The sequence below is a fragment of the Pseudophryne corroboree genome, chromosome 11 (assembly GCF_028390025.1).
Source record: "Pseudophryne corroboree isolate aPseCor3 chromosome 11, aPseCor3.hap2, whole genome shotgun sequence".
NCBI lineage: Eukaryota > Metazoa > Chordata > Amphibia > Anura > Myobatrachidae > Pseudophryne > Pseudophryne corroboree.
Genome location: NC_086454.1, coordinates 131055886 through 131073616, shown reverse-complemented (window position 1 = coordinate 131073616; position 17731 = coordinate 131055886). Strand labels below are relative to the sequence as shown.

The 17731-nt window shown below is 43.4% G+C and overlaps 1 protein-coding gene across 2 annotated transcripts in view; it reads right to left on the bottom strand.

Moving 5' to 3' along the window:
- Window positions 1-237: 237 nt before the first annotated feature.
- Window positions 238-17731, bottom strand: part of LOC134969098 (sulfotransferase 1 family member D1-like) — a 120091-nt gene continuing 102597 nt past the window's right edge. For both annotated transcript variants that reach the window (XM_063944804.1, XM_063944805.1), the window contains 2 exons: window positions 3842-4022; window positions 238-368 (listed from right to left, as the gene is read on the bottom strand). In XM_063944804.1, coding sequence (XP_063800874.1) covers window positions 256-368; window positions 3842-4022 — 294 coding nt within the window. In that variant the 3' untranslated portion in view covers window positions 238-255. The remainder of the gene's footprint in view (window positions 369-3841; window positions 4023-17731) is intronic.

The window sequence follows — 17731 nt, the reverse complement described above, 5'->3', positions numbered from 1 at the left end:
TACCCCATGTTTTTTCACGCAAATATATTCATCTAAGCATTAGCTACTTTCTAAGTTTATTCTTTCTTTGTGCTTTTGCACATTTTAATGTGTGTAGTCTCGTTTTAGCTTTCTATTCTTTGATATTCTCCTCTGATTGGGTTTGTTTATATTCCTTAAATGCATTATTCATAATCACAGCAACGTCCATGTGATGAACCAAAATAAACAGTGATCTTGAGAGACAAGAATCTTGCATTTTATTTTTATATTTATTCAAATCTCAGTCTTGAAGTGAAGGTCTGTGCCCGACATCTGTCTCTTGTAGTCCTCATCAAACTTCTCATTCTGAGCAACAGTGAAATGGTTTTTCCAGTCACCAACCACACCTTAGTAAAGAAAGTAAGTTTATTTCAATTATATTACAGTACTATTATTTGCCTTTCTAGCATTGCTCATATTTATTCAATTACACTGAATAGTTAGCTAGTAAATGTATGCAGGGCCAAATTAACAATGTGGCGGATGGAGCCGCAGCTCCAGGCCCCACATTGAAAATAGGCCCACCGCAGTGAAGAGGCCCAAAACAGCCGGCATTACAATGAGTCACAGTATGCCGCTGCCAGACAGTGCCGATTATGTGACGCGAACTGCCAGGCTGGGATGGAGGAGGAGCCGCTCTGCCCTCTCAGCTCCTCCCCCCTGACTTTAGTGCTGCTGATGAGGACGACCAGGCCAGAGGGGGAGGAGGGGCACCGCAACGTAACGGCTGCACCACCAGGAACTGTGATTTCTTACGGGTGATTGTCGATTGATATTCTTCATTATGCTTTATTAGTTTTATTTTGTCATCCACTAGGTTAGTCTTCATCGTCTTTCCAGTCTATGCCCCCTTTTCTTGAGCTCGCTAACACTGTTGCTGAATCAGGGAGCTCGACGTTGTGGTTTACGAGGTCTTATACGCACAGGGGCGATAATATCAATTGCAGCCATAACATCCCTATTATAATAACGGACTAGGAAACAGGGATTTTCACAGGCACCCAGTATAACAGAGATCCAGATTTGCTGCTAGAGCCTGGGGAGTCACACTCCTCCTTGGACGATACCTGGTCAACTCCACGGGCAAAGATCTTATTTGAGGGGTTGCAACTGAGAACCAAAGGGAGTGGTGGTCTGACCAGATGACTGGGTTTATTTTTAGGTCAGTGACTTCTAATCCAATCTGAAAGACAAGATCAAGAGTGTGACCACTTTTATGTGTGGCAGAAGGAATGACCTGTGTGAAGCCCAGACAATTCATTGTGCACTGGAGGTCTTGGCCAAGGCATGAGAGCTCATCATCCACCCATGCATTGAAATTCCAGAGGATGAGCCATCTTTGATGTTCCAGAACCAGGCCAGCAACAGTGTCTGCAATTTCTTGCAGAAATATCTTTCCATCTCCAGGGGGCCGGTAAATGAGAAGTACTCTGAAACCTAATCCTGACGAACTCCGGGCAGCAATGCACTCGAATGAGCGAGTAATTTCAATAGGGTGGACCCTAAGTTTAAGGTCTTTTTTTGTAGCAGATAGCCACCCCGCCACCCCTGCGGTCCAGTCTTGGGTTGTGGATGACAGAGTAGTTTGTTGGGATAGCAGCCTCCAATATAGGTGCTGCGTTTTCATCTAGCCAGGTCTCTATAATACAGGCTAGATCTGCAGATTCAATAAGGTCAGCAATTGTTGCAGTCTTGTTTCTTATAGATCTGGCATTACAAAGGACTGACCTGATTGGGCATACCAGAGGGCCTATAGTTTTCTTTATGTTAAGTGCAGGCGCTCTGGGTATGGGGGTCACAAAGCGAGAATTGACAGTTCTGTAAAATGTATTTATGCTTCATATACACCTTATACACACAGCCTGAATGTCATTTTATACCATATATTTAATAATTGTGTACGTGAAAAAAAACATTTGTGTACACTTAACCATCAGAAAGCAAAGTGTCACTATCTCAGCTGCGCTCCAAAAATTCTTTATTTCAGAATTTGGGATATCGGAGACTCAACAGTTATTATAGTGCTTTACAGTAAGGGCTGTTTCACATGAGGCAGTTTCGCTCGGATGGCAAAGAGCCGGACAAACTTTGTCCAGCTTTTTACCATCCAGCAGTGTCTTTCACACACAACGGCTTTGAGCCATGTTTAATGCTGTGTGCATGCGCAGCAGCAGGATTGGCTTGAAAAAAACGTGAGTGAAAGATCCCATTCACACACACGGTTCACTGCATACAGGGACGGCACGGCCCCGTTCCAGTGGATATTTCCGCTGCAAACCGGCGGCTGGGGCCGTGCCGTGTGAATTGACACATTGCTCTGCATGTGTCTCTGCAGGACGGCCACGGCAAAAAGCCGTCTGGTATTTTGCTACCCGGACCGTGTGAAAAATACTTTGAAAAATGTGACTGAAATGTAAAGGAAGTGATGTGAGTTGAAGGATTAGGGAAGGAATGTGGAAAATGTAGTTTAAGTACTTTTTTAAGTGTGTTTTGCCAAATCCAAGAAGCAATTTTCACACTTGCTGATTCCTCAAGTATAATTTATAGGTCTCTTGTTATATGATATGATGTGTTGCATTATTGGTAGGCTTACCAATCTATCCCTTCAAACCGGGTCGCTCATGGATTACACAGGTTCTATGGCTGATTAAAACCATATGAAATGCAGGTTTGAAATCAGCCAGCTTTTTGCATTGACAGCTTTTTATTTTAGTAAAAACACTACAAGTAAGCTGGGTACACACCTATACAGTTGTCGGGCACCTATACAATTTTCTGGTTCCCGGAAAATGACAAGATAGTTTTGTTCAATGTAAAAAACAAAAACAAAAGTCCTTGCATGTGAATATTTTGCTTCTATATTAGAACACTAGATGCTATTCCAATGTTTACGCAGTTGTCCGATGTTATTGTACTGTGCGTCGGAGTCGCACTGTGCATGTGTCATGATGGTTTACTGATGACAGTAAGGATTTGGACACAGAGAGATTGACAGAGGTATCTGTATGAAGCAGTGATAAGAGTGGAGAAGTAGACAAGTCGAGAATTTGCTAATAGCAACCAATCAGCTTAGAGGTAGCATTTATCAAGCACATCCTATAAAATGATAAGTAGCAGCTGATTGGTTGCCATGGGCAACTTCTCCACTAGTTCGCTTCACCCTTATCAGTGCTTCATACATCTCTTAACTGTGTGTTTAGGGAAGGTTATGGTAAGATGACTAGTCAGATGCAGGAGTGTCGCGAGCATTTTGTAGGTGTGTCCTAGCCAGTTACTATGTTTCTGTACTCCATTTCACTGACCCCGGCTACTTAATTCCTACAGAAATTCTGAGCAGCCACTGGGTTGCATAAAAGTTCGATGTTGTGACCGATGGTGTGTCATTGTACGCAGCCGTTGGGCTTCTCTGCAGAAAATGCAGCGGCTGTGCCTTTAGCATAAGCTCTCAGTACCGATGTGTATAAGGATGCCGTTGTGAATTAAATAGCGTTCACTTCTGAATCAGGGTCTTACAGATAATGTACAACTGTCTGTCAAGGTAAAACAATCTTTGATAATAGGAGCACCTTAGCAACTATATAGTGTAGTGTGAACATGCCTACTCTCCGGGAATGAACGGGAGACTGATGAATGTCAGGGAGTTCTTTCTGACTCCCAGCAGAGCAGGGAAACCTCACAGATTCTGCCCACTCAACCTGTCTTTGCCACAAGGTCCCAAAAGTCACCACGTATGTTGTAATATAACTTTCAGGGTTATCAGATACTTTGAACAGAAATGTATTTTATTGCGTAAACTGTATTAACTGAAATGAAATGTTACCCTTTCTCATGAACGAGGTACAGGACTGATCTAGCAGTAACTTGTGTACGGTTCTGTAATTGACCATGTCATTGTTTTTCATTTCTTCGAAGGAGGTGTGGAAAGCAATCTTCTCTAGAATATCATCACTCAGCTCTACTTCTAAGAATTGTAGAATCTTCCTGATTTCGCTCTTTCGTTTCTATTAAAGAACATATTTATGGTTGAGATATTATGGTGATAACTTGCCAAACTGTACCAATTTTCTCTCTTCATTTCAATGGCAAGCATTTAAAGTTTATTGTAAATATTTTTTTCAGTATGAAATGATCTCACGTAACTGAAAAATTACACAATTCTTGCAATGTGTTAAGCTTGGAACACACTATGAGATTTGCAAACAATGCTAATGAGTAGATTCATTTTTAACTGACCAAAATGATCCTGAAAACAGCTGATATACTGTATAGTGTGCACGCTACCCAATAATCATTTAAACGATCGCTTCGATTCCAAATCATCTCGCTAGTCATTGTCTCCATACAACTATGAGAAGAAATTGGGCTGACACCTGTACACACTGCATTTTCCGAATGATTTCAGAACGACATGAATGGCATAGCATGTGCAACACATGCTATATTGGGTGCCAATTCTACATGACTTAGACCAACTGCCAGGCCATGGTGCAACACACACACTAATCAATTATCGGGCTAACAATCCATTATCCGCCAATTTGGCCAATAAATTGTATAGTGTGTGCCTATCTTTACTTAAATCCTTAAACCAGTTATGACAAACTATGGGATGATATCGAAATCCTGGCAGTCACCATCCTGATGGTCAGAATGCCATCAGTAGCATCCCAACGATTAAAATTTCATCGTATCCGGGTTAGTATTTTAACTCTAACCCACCCCATCCACAACCTAATCCTATTCCTGCAGCCTATCCCTAACCATCCCCCACATGCAGCCTAACCCACCCCCGCAGCCTATCCCTAGTCCTATCCCCACCCTCTGCTGCCTCCCCCTAGTGTCTAAACCTTATGCAGTACTTACCGTTGGGATTCTGACCATCGGGATTCCACTGTCGGTATTCTGTCGAGATCCCGACTGCTGCATTACCTGAATATCAACCCAGTGAACCACTGCACGATTTCTCAACATGGTTTGATCACTTTTTGGACATGAAGGTGGGACTTCAATTCTCACTCATAAATGGCATTTGATTCTCTGGCAATACATAACAGCAAATAGCGTCCAGCTATATTGCGAGCTTTGCCTCACACCCCATAGTTGTGCGCAGGAAAATTTGAAATGCCGGGCTGTAGTGATTGGCTGGTAGGTGTGAAGCAAGGCATTGCACCGATGCCTGGCAGTGGCAGCATATTATGCTGAATTAAATTCCTCCAAAGTGTTAAAATTAGCTACTAAAAACTATCTTACTCTTGTGTTCTTGGTGGATTGCTAAAATGTAACATGCAGTTGAAAAAAGGGCCCTCATTCCGAGTTGTTCTCTCGCTAGCTGCTTTTAGCAGCATTGCACACGCTAAGCCGCCGCCCTCTGGGAGTGTATCTTAGCATAGCAGAATTGTGAACGAAAGATTAGCAGATTTGCGAATAGAAAATTCTTAGCAGTTTCTGAGTAGCTCCAGACTTACTCTTACATTGCGATCAGCTCAGCCCGTTTCGTTCCTGGTTTGACGTCACAAACACACCCAGCGTTCGCCCAGACACTCCCCCGTTTCTTCAGACACTCCCGCGTTTTCCCAGAAACGCCAGCGTTTTTTCGCACACTCCCATAAAACGGCCAGTTTCCGCCCAGAAACACCCACTTCCTGTCAATCACACTCCGATCACCAGAACGATTAAAAATCCTCGTTATGCCGTGAGTAAAATACCTAAGTTTTGAGTAAAATAGCTAAGCGCATGCGCTCTGCGAACCTTGCGCATGCGCAGTAAGCGACTAATCTCAATATAGTGAAACTCGGCAACGAGCGAACAACTCGGAATGAGGGCCAATATACAGTGCCTTGCTAAAGTATTCATCCCCCTTGGCTTTTTACCTATTTTGTTACATTGCAACCTGCAATTTAATTTTTTTTCTGCATTTTATGTGATTGATCTACACAAAATAGTCTAAGTTGGTGAAGTGAAATGAGAAAAATTTATATAAAAAATAATTTTTATAAATAAAAATTTGAAAATTGGCCTGTGCTTATGTATTCACCCCCATTGCTATTAAGCCCCTCAAAAGTTCTGGTGCAACCAATTACCTTCAGAAGTCTAATTGGTGAAATGAAGTCCACCTGTGTGCAATCTGAGTGTCACATGATCTGTCAGTATAAACACACCTTTTCTGAAAGGCCTCAGAGGCTGCAACACCACTAAGCAAGAGGCATCACACCATGAAGACCAAGGAGCTCTCCAAACAAGTCAGGGACAAAGTTGTTGAGAAGCACAAGTCAGGGTTGGGTTATAAAAAAATATCCAAATCTTTGATGATTTCCCGGAGCACCATCAAATCCATCATCTTCAAATGGAAAGAACATGGTACTACAACAAACCTGCCAAGAGAGGGCCAGCCACCAAAACTCACAGACCGGCAAGGAGGACATTAATCAGAGAGGCAGCACAGAGACCAAAGGTAACCCTGAAGGAGCTGCAGAGTTCCACAGCAGAGACTGGTGTATCTGTGCATGTGACCACAATAAGCCGTACACTCCGTAGAGCTGGGCTTTATGGAAGAGTGGCCAGAAAAAAGCCATTAGTGTTAAAAATAAGAAGGCATGTTTTGGGTTTGCCAAAAGGCATGTGGATGACTCCCCAAATGTATGGATCAAGGTGCTCTGGTCAGATGAGACTAAAATTTAACTTTTCAGTCACCAAGGAAAACGCAAACCCAACACATCCCATCACTCCAAGAACACCATGCCCACAATGAAACATGGTGGTGGCAGCATCATGTTGTGGGGATGTTTTTCAGGAGCAGTTTCACCTTCCAGCAGGACAATGACCCGAAGCATAATGCTAAAGCAACACTCGAGTGGTTTAAGGGGAAACATTTAAATGTGTTGGAATGGCCTAGTCAAAGCCCAGATCTCAATCTAATTGAGAATCTGTGGTCAGACTTGAAGATTGCTGTTCACAAGCAGAAACCATCCAGCATGAAGGAGCTGGAGCAGTTTTGTCTTGAGGAATGGGCAAAAATCCCAGTGGCAAGATGTGGCAAGCTCATAGAGACTTATCCAAAGCGACTTACAGCTGTAATTGCAGCAAAAGGTGGCTCTACAAAGTACTGACTTTAGGTGGGTGAATAGTTATGCACGCTGAAGTTTTCTGTTATTTTGTCCTATTTGTTGTTTGCTTCACAATTAAAAAAAAAACATCTGCAAAGTTGTAGGCATGTTCTGTGAATGAAATGATGCAAACCTTCAAACAAACCATTTTAATTCCAGGTTGTGAGGCAACAAAACATGAAAAATGCCAATGTGGTGAATACTTTAGCAAGGCACTGTATGATAAACACAGTGGACAATGGATCACAGTAGCAAATTTGTTAGCTAATGGGCAAAACCATGGGGGTCATTCCGAGTGTATTTGAGCTTAGCAGAAGTGCGAACGCATGTGCAGCCGAGCTCTGCAAAAACAGTTTGTGCAGTTTCTGAGTAGCTCTGAACCTACTCAGCGCTTGCGATCACTTCAGCCTATTCGTGTCCGGATTTGACGTCATACACCCGCCCAGTGAATGCCCAGCCACGCCTGCATTTTTTCAGACACACCTGCGTTTTTGCAAACACTCCCTGAAAACAGTCAGTTGACATCCAGAAACGCCCCCTTCCAGTCAATCTTCTTGCGCCCGTCAGTGCGTAGGAAAACTTCGCTAGAACCTGAGCACAACCACAAAGAGCTTTGTATCCGTACGTCACGCGTGCGCATTGCAGCCCATACGCTTGCGCATAAATGCCGGGTTTTTTACCTGATCGATGCGCTGCGAAAATCGGCAGCGAGCGATCAACTCGAAATGACCCCCCATGAGCACTGCAAGAGGGGCAGATATAACATGTGCAGAGAGATTAAGATTTGAGTGGGGTGTGTTCAAACTGAAATCTAGATTGCAATGTAAAAATAAAGCAGCCAGTATTTACCATGCACAGAAACAATATAACTAGAGATGTGTGACGGGCACTTTTCGTGTTTTGGTTTTGTTTCTGGTTCCATGCTCATGTTTTGGATCTGGATAGGTTTTGCTAAAACCACCCTTTTCGTGTTTTGGTTTTGGATCTGGATGATTTTTGAAAAAACATAAAAACAGCTAAAATCACATAATTTGGGGGTAATTTTGATCCTATCGTATTATTAACCTCAATAACATTCATTTCCACTCATTTCCAGTCTATTCTGAACACCTCTCAATATTGTTTTTAAGCCAAAAGGTTGCACCGAGGTGGCTGGGTGACTAAGCTAAGCGACACAAGTGTGCGGCACAAACACCTGGCCCATCTAGGAGTGGCACTGCAATGTCAGACAGGATGGAACTTAAAAAAACTAGGCCCCAAACAACACATCATGCAAAGAAGAGAAAGAGGTGCAATGAAGTAGCTGTATGACTAAGCTAAGTGACACAAGTATGCGGCACAAATACCATGGGACGTGCAGGAATTTGCCCAGATGTAATACATGCACAATATCGGTGGCACAGGAGAGCATACCCCTAACACACACACACACACACACACACACACACACACACACACACACACACACACACACACACACACACACACACACACACACACACACACACACACACACACGGCAAAGCCTGTAAAATTAATTTGGATAATAATAACAACCCTATTATTTGGAGCTATTATAATAATATGCAGCACAGGCAAGCGTACCCCTACACCACACAGGGCAAACTCTGAAAAAAATATTTGGATAATAATATAAATAATGTATATAATCCATTTTATTTGGAGTAAACAATATACAGCACAGGACACCACCATTGGACTTATGGCAGCACAAGACACCACCACTGGACTGATGCAGCACATGACAGCACCACTGGACTGGACATATACGGCAGTACCCCTGGACTTATACGGCAGTACCCCTGGAGTTGTACGGCAGTGTCAGACAGGATGGCACTTTAAAAAACTAGACCCCAAACAGCACATGATGCAAAGAAGAAAAAGAGGTGCAAGATGGAATTGTCCTTGGGCCCTCCTATCTACCCTTATCTTGTATAAACAGGACATGCACACTTTAACAAACCAATCATTTCAGAGACAGGGTCTGCTACACGACTGTGGCTGAAATCACTGGTTTGTTTGGGCCCCCACCAAAAAAGAAGCAATCAATCTCCTTGCACAAACTGGCTCTACAGAGGCAGTTCCTCCTCCTCACATAGTATTAATTCGTCCCCACTGGAATCCACCATCACAGGTCCCTGTGTACTTTCTGGAGCAATTGCTGGTAAAGGTCTTCCCGGATGAATTTATAATTAATTTTGATGAACATCATCTTCTCCACATTTTGAGGAAGTAACCTCCTACGCCGATCGCTGACAAGGTTACCGGCTGCACTAATCACTCTTTCGGAGTACAACACACTGGAGTGGGGGCAACTGAGGTAAACTAAAGCCAGTTTGTGCAAGGGCATCCAAATTGCCTCTTTTTCCTGCCAGTATACATATGGACTGTCTGACATGCCTACTTGGATGCTGTTACTCATAATCCTCCACCATTCTTTCAATGGTGACAGAAATATATGCAGTGACAGTAGACCTGTCAGTAATCGTTGGCAGGTCCTTCAGTCTGGACAAGATGTCAGCACTTGCTCCTGACTGCCCTGCATCACCGCCAGTGGGTGGGCTAGGAAATCTTATCCTTTTCCTTGCAGCCCCAGTTGCGGGAGAAAATGAAGGAGGAGTTGTTGATGGGTCACGATCCGCTTGAGTTGACATTTTTCTCACCAGCAGGTCTTTGAACCTCTGCAGACTTGTTTTTAGAAAATGAGGAAATAAGAACTGGCGCTACTGTGTCTCTCCAATAATAATAAACGACTGTGGATCAATTTGAATAAAAATAACATATAATTTATTCCCTATACATCACAAATAAAAACTAGAAAACATCCTGAACATATATAGCAAATATAAAATTGAGGCATATATGGAGCTATGATATATTTATAGGTGGCTGCTTGCAGTGTCCACAAATGGATCCCGGACTAAGTGCCTTGTGCAAAGTTCTCTGGTAAGAGGAAATAAGTACAGCTGGTATTACCCTTGTTGATGGAGACTTCCAAAGGTTTTATGGAGATTATTTCAGCAAGCAAGCTGTGGCAATGAAACAACCTGGGTCTCTCCCATCGATGCTGTACATGTGCAATTCCTCAGAGTTCCAAATGGCAGATTTAAAAGTCCATATCTGGATCCGACTTGCAGGTGGAACACTTGTGGTGGTTGTGGCAGCTTCAACACAAAGTGTTGAAGCTGCCACAACCACCACAAGTGTTCCACCTGCAAGTCGGATCCAGATATGGACTTTTAAATCTGCCATTTGGAACTCTGAGGAATTGCACATGTACAGCATCGATGGGACAGACCCAGGTTGTTTCATTGCCACAGCTTGCTTGCTGAAATAATCTCCATAAAACCTTTGGAAGTCTCCATCAACAAGGGTAATACCAGCTGTACTTATTTCCTCTTACCAGAGAACTTTGCACAAGGCACTTAGTCCGGGATCCATTTGTGGACACTGCAAGCAGCCACCTATAAATATATCATAGCTCCATATATGCCTCAATTTTATATTTGCTATATATGTTCAGGATGTTTTCTAGTTTTTATTTGTTATGTATAGGGAATAAATTATATGTTATTTTTATTCAAATTGATCCACAGTCGTTTATTATTATTGGAGAGACACAGTAGCGCCAGTTCTTATTTCCTCATTTTCTAAAAACATTTTTAGGGACTGACAATCCCTTCTGGCAGCTGTGACAGCGCGTCTGGGTTATCTTCTTTGCTCTGCAGACTTGTGTCTGCCAGAAAGAGAGATACAACGTAGGCTTTAAACCTAGGATCGAGCACGGTGGCCAAAATGTAGTGCTCTGATTTCAACAGATTGGCCACCCTTGAATCCTGGCAAAGCAAATGAAGGGCTCCATCCACAAGTCCCACATACTTTACGGAATCACTCCTCCTTCAATTTCTCCAGCTGCTTCTGCAAAAGCCTGATGAGGGGAATGACCTGACTCAAGCTGGCAGTATCTGAACTGACTTCACGAGTGGCATGTTTGAAGGGTTGCGGAACCTTGCACAAGACGGAAATCATTCTCCACTGCGCTTGAGTCAGGTGCATTCCCCCTCCTTTGCCTATATCGTAGATGGATGTATAGGCTTGAATGGCCTTTTGCTGCTCCTCCATCCTCTGAAGCATATAGAGTGTTGAATTCCACCTTGTTACCACCTCTTGCTTCAGGTGATGGCAAGGGAGGTTCAGGAGTGTTTGCTGGCGCTCCAGTCTTCGGCACGCGGTGGCTGAATGTCGAAAGTGGTCCGCAATTTTGAACGCCCCTGTCATTTAAAAAAAATTCTGCACCACCAAATTAATTGTATGTGCAAAACATGGGTCGTGCTGGAATTTGCCCAGATGTAATGCACGCACAATTTTGGTGGCATTGTCCAATATCACAAATCCCCATGAGAGTCTAATTGGGGTAAGCCATTGTGCGATGATGTCCCTCAGTTTCCGTAAGAGGTTATCAGCAGTTTGCCTCTTACGGAAAGTGGTGATACATAGCGTAGCCTGTCCAGGAACGAGTTGGCGTTTGCGAGATGCTGCTACTGGGGCCGCTGCTGCTGTTGCTGCGCGAGGCAATACATCTACCCAGTGGGCTGTCACAGTCATATAGTCCTTAGTCTGCCCTGTTCCACTTGTCCACATGTCCGTGGTTAAGTGGACAGTGGGTACAACTGCATTTTTTAGGACACTGAGGACACTTTTTCTGACGTCTCTGTACATTCTCGGTATCGCCTGCCTAGTGAAGTGGAATCTAGATGGGATTTGGTACCGGGGAGACACTACCTCCATCAATTCTCTAAGTTCCACTGAACTAATGGCGGATACCGAACGCACGACTAACACCAACATAGCTGTCAAGGCCTCAGTTATCTGCTTTGCAACAGGATGACTGCTGTCATATTTCATCTTCATCACAAAGGACTGTTGGACAGTCAATTGCTTACTGGAAGTATTACAAGTGGTCTTCCGACTTCCCCTCTGGAATGACGATCGACTCCCAGCAGCAACAACAGCGCCAGCAGCAGTAGTGTTCCACTCAAGGATCCTCTAGAGGAATTCCAGTTAGGAGAGGACTCCTCAGTCTTGCCAGTGACATGACCTGCAGGACTACTGACATTCCTGACTGAGGCGGAAGTTGACGTTGAGGGAGATGGTGGTGTGGCTTGCAGGAGCAAGAGGAAGAAGGGATTTAGGTGTCAGTGGACTGCTTACGCTCGTACCCAAAGTTTCACAACTTGACACTGACTTCTGATGAATGCACAGCAGGTGACGTATAAGGGAGGATGTTCCTAGGTGGTTAACATCCATACACCTACTTATTATAGATTGACAGAGGCAACACACGGCTTGACACCTGTTGTCCATATTTGTGGAGAAATAAATCCACACCGAAGAAGTGGCTTTTTTGGTATTTTGCCCAGGCATCACAATGGGCTTAGTCATCCCATGGACAACAGTTGTCTCCCCCGGTGCCTGATTTAAACAAACTGCATCACCATCAGAGTCCTCATCATCAACTTCCTCCTCAGCGCCAGCAACACCCATATCCTCATCCTGGTGTACTTCAACAGTGACAGCATCAATTTGAATATCAGAAACTGGACTGTGAGTGCTACTTCCAGCACTTGCAGAGGGCGTGCAAATGGTGGAAGGAGCCACCTTTCCCGTCCAGTGTCGGGAAGGTCAGGCATCGCAACCGCCAACACACTTGGACTCTCCTTGGGGATTTGTGATACCATCTTAGATTGCACAGTTCTTTGCTGTGCTTTTGCCAGCTTAATTCTTATAATTTTTCTAGCGGGAGGATGTGGGCTGAACCATTAGTCATGAACATAGGCCAGGGCCTTAGCCGTTCCTTGCCACTCCGTGTCGTAAATGGCATATTGGAAAGTTTACTTTTCTCCTCAGACCATTTAAATTTCTTTTTTGGGGTCTTTTTACTGAACTTTTGCTTTTTGGATTCAACATGCCCTCTACTATCACATTTGGCATCAGCCTTGGCAGACAACGTTGATGGCATTTCATTGTCTAGTTCATGACTAGTGGCAGCAGCTTCAGCAGTAGGAGGAAGTGGTTCCTGATCTTTCCCTATTTTATCCTCCAAATTTTTGTTCTCCATTATTTTTCTGGAGTTATTTAACAATATGCGGTATAGGAGAGCGTGCCTCTACACCACACAGGGCAATCCCTTTGAAAATTATTTGGATTAAATATTAATAACCCCTTTATTTGGAGTAAATAATATACAGCACAGGACAGCACCACTGAACTAATATGGCAGCACCACTGGACTGGACTTATATGGCAATACTACTGGAATTATACGGCAGTACCACTGGAATTGTACGGCAGTATCACTGGAATTATACAGCAGTACCACTGGATTTATATGGCAGTACCACTGGACTGGATTTATACGGCAGTATCACTGGAATTATACTTCAGTATCACTGGAATTATACCTCAGTACCACTGGATTTATACACCAATACCACTGGAATTACACGTCAGTATCACTGGAATTATTAAACCAGAGAAAAAGAGGACCGCTCATGTGTTCATGATAGATACCTAATGAATTTATACAGAGCCGGTAAATAAATAAAAATAATTTATTCAATAAAAATTATACCAATTGTATTTATCAAATAACAATTTGAATTTAACCTAATGATGAATGATATCGTGCTTTTTTATTTATTTACCGGCTCTGTATAAATTCATTAGGTATCTATCATGAACACATGAGCGCTCCTCTTTTTCTCTGGTTTAACGATTGCATTATTTAGGGGTGTATACAGCCCCTTGAGTGAAGCGAACATGAGTTCTGGTGGATACTTAATTTCTATTAATTGGTCAAACACAGACACAGGCGCTTCATTTTTTTATTTTGTGTGGATCACTGGAATTATACGGCAGCACCACCTGACTGGATTTATACGGCAGTATCACTGGATTTATACGCCAGTACCACTAGAATTATATGGTAGGATCACTGAAATTATACGGCCGTATCATTGGAATTATACGGCAGTATCACTGGAATTATACGGCAGTACCACCTGACTGGATTTATATGGCAGTATCACTGGATTTATACGCCAGTACCACTGGATTATATGGTAGTATCACTGGAATTATATGGCAGTACCACTGGACTGGATTTATATGGCAGTATCACTGGATGTATACGCCAGTACCACTGGAATTATACAGCAATATCACTGGAATTATACGGTAGTACCACTGGACATATATGGCAGTATCACTGGACTGGATTTATATGCCAATACCACTGGATTTATATGGCAGTACTACTGGACATATACAGCAGTATCACTGGATTTATATGGCAGTACCACTGGACATGTACGGCAGTATCACTGGGCTGGATTTATATGCCAATACCACTGGATTTATACAGCAGTACCACTTGACATATATGGCAGTATCACTGGACTGGATTTATATGCCAGTGCCACTGGATTTATACGGCGGTACCAGTGGACATATATGGCAGTATCACTTTTTATTTATATATTTATTAACAGTTTCTTATATAGCGCAGCAAATTCCGTTGCGCTTTACAATTTGAAATAACAATAACAAACTGGGTGATAAACAGTCATAGAGGTAGGAAGGCCCTGCTCGCAAGCTTACAATCTATAGGGAAATAGGAATGTGTACACAAGGAAAGGTGCTATCTATTGCATAGAATGAGAAGACATGTGAGGATATGTGTGGACTGTACAGAGTGGATGCAATTTGATAGGAAGGTTTATGAAAGTTATGTGGGCGGTTCTGGAATTTGATATGCTTGCCTAAAGAGGTGCGTTTTCAGGGAACGCTTGAAGGTTTGGAGACTAAAGGAGAGTCTTATTGTGCATGGCAGGGCATTCCACAGAGTGGGTGCAGCCCGATGAAATTCCTGCAATCATGAGTGGGAGCGAGTAATGAGTGTGGATGAGAGACGCAGGTCTTGTGAAGAGCGAAGAGGTCGTGTTGGGAGATATTTTGAGATAAGCGAAGTGATGTACGTTGGTGTAGTTTGGTTAATGGCCTTGTGTGTGAGTAAAAGTATTTTATATTGAATGCGGTAGAGTACAGGTAACCAATGGAGGGACTGACAGAGTGGATCTGCAGACGATGAACGTCTAGCGAGGAAGATAAGCCTCGCCGCTGCATTCAGAATGGATTGTAGTGGTGAAAGTCTCGTTTTGGGAAGACCAGTTAGAAGACTATTGCAATAATCAATGCGGGAGATCATGAGAGCGTGGATTAGAGTTTTAGCAGTGTCTTGTGTAAGGTATGGTCGTATTTTGGATATGTTTTTTAGATGCATGTAACATGATCTTGAGACAGATTGAATGTGGGGAACAAAGGACAGATCAGAGTCAAGGATGACACCTAGGCAGCGAGCTTGTGGGGTAGGGTAGATAGTCGAGTTTTCAACAATCATAGAGATATCAGGTTGGTACCTACTATTGGCCGGTGGAAATATAATTAACTCTGTCTTTTAAATATTCAGTTTGAGGTGGCGAGATGTCATCCAGGATGAAATGGCAGAAAGGCATTCAGTGACACGGTCCTGTACAGATAGGGACAAGTCAGGGGAGGATAGGTAGATTTGAGTATCATCTGCGTACAGATGATACTGAAAACCAAAAGAGCTGATTAGTTTACCAAGAGATGAGGTATAGATAGAGAAAAGCAGAGGACCCAAGACTGAGCCTTGCGGTACTCCAACTGAAAGAGGTAGCGAAGAGAAGGTAGATTCAGAGAAGCGAACACTGAAGGAGCGATTAGATAGGTAGGATAGGAACCAAGAAAGGGCTGTGTCTTTAAGACCTAGGGATTGTAGTGTCTGTATGAGAAGTGAGTGGTCTACAGTGTCAAATGCAGCAGATAGATCTAGAACAGGGGTGGCCAAAAGGTAGATCGCGATCTACCAGTAGCTCACAGAGCACCTGCCGGTAGATCACAACCAACATAACCAAACTTAACCAGCTCCCAGTAGTGCGGCGCGCCGGTGACATCATGATGTCACCCGCATGCTGTGAGGAGCCCACCGCCGCTGCTTCTCTTCCTTCAACTACCTGGCCTGCCTGTAATGGTGTGCTGTCATAGTGAGCTGCTGTTCCGCCTGGCTGCCTACTCGGTAAATAGTGTTTGGAGGTGTTATGTTATATGGGGAAGGGGGAGGGAGGAGGAGTGGAGTCTGACACAATTTAATATATGTTTTCGTTTTTTGTGGGAGACAATTTTTTTTTTTACTTGTAAGGGGCAATTTTACTACTGTGTGGGGGCAATGTATTTTTACTACTGTGTGGGGGGCCAATGTGTTTTTACTCCTGTGTGGGGGTCAGTGTGTTTTTACTCCTGTATTGGGGCCAATGTGTTTTTACTCCTGTGTGGGGGTCAGTGTGTTTTTACTCCTGTGTGGGAGCCAATGTGTTTTTACTGCTGTGTGGGGGCCAATATGTTTTTACTACTTTGTGAGGGCCAATGTGTTTAAGATTTTTACTTGTAGGGAGCCAATTTGTGATTTCGGGTTAGTCAGTCCCTACACCCTGTGCAGCGAGGAGGTCACGCCCCCTTTCTGTTATGCCTTGCCCCGTTTTTGGCCATGCATCTGTGGCGCGCGCTTTTGTCCCACCTAGGTAGATCACGAAAACTTTTCAGCTTTCAAAGTAGATCGCCAACTCCAAAAGTCTGGCCACCCCTGATCTAGAAGAATAAGTAGTGAGTAGTGGCCTTTAGACTTAGTAGTGACCAAATCATTAACCACTTTAGTCAGTGCTGTCTCTGTGGAATGTTGGGAACGGAAGCCTGACTGAAGTGGGTTCAACAAAGTGTATGAGTTAAGAAAGTGTGTGAGTCGAGTGTAGGCAAGTCTCTCAAGTAGCTTAGAGAGACAAGGGAGCTGAGAGATAGGGCAGTAGTTTGAGAGAGCATTAGGGTCAGAATTTTGTTTTTTTTAAATGGGAGTAATCACTGCATGCTTGAAGAGTGAAGGAAAAATACCAGTAGAGAGAGAGAGATTACAGATGTTAGTTAAGGTAGGGATGAGCACCAGAGACAGAGCTTTACTTATTTGTGATGGTAAAGGATCAAGAGGAGAGGTAGTAGAGAAGCAGGATGAGAAGAGTGATGATACTTCATCTTCATTTGTGGGATCAAATGAAGAAAGAGTGCCAGAGGGTTCAGGTAAAGAACGGAGCAGGTCACTGGCTGCCGAAGAGCATACCATTTCATATCGGATCTTATCAATCTTCTCCTTGAAGTAGGAAGCAAGATCATGTGCCTTGATAGTGGCTGGTGGGGTAGGTGCGGGAGGATTCAGAAGTGATTTAAATGTATCAAAGAGTCGTTTGGGGTTAGAGGCTTGAGCAGAGATAAGAGTTTGGAAATATGTTTGTTTGGCAGTGTCCAGGGCATTTTTATAAGAATGGTAGACAGTCTTATATGTGAGGAAGTCACTTGAAATACGAGATTTACGCCACTGACGTTCAAGTTTTCGTGTGAGTTTTTGTAGTTGTCTTGTTAATTTGGAGTGCCATGGTTGACATCTAGGCCTACGTGGAGTG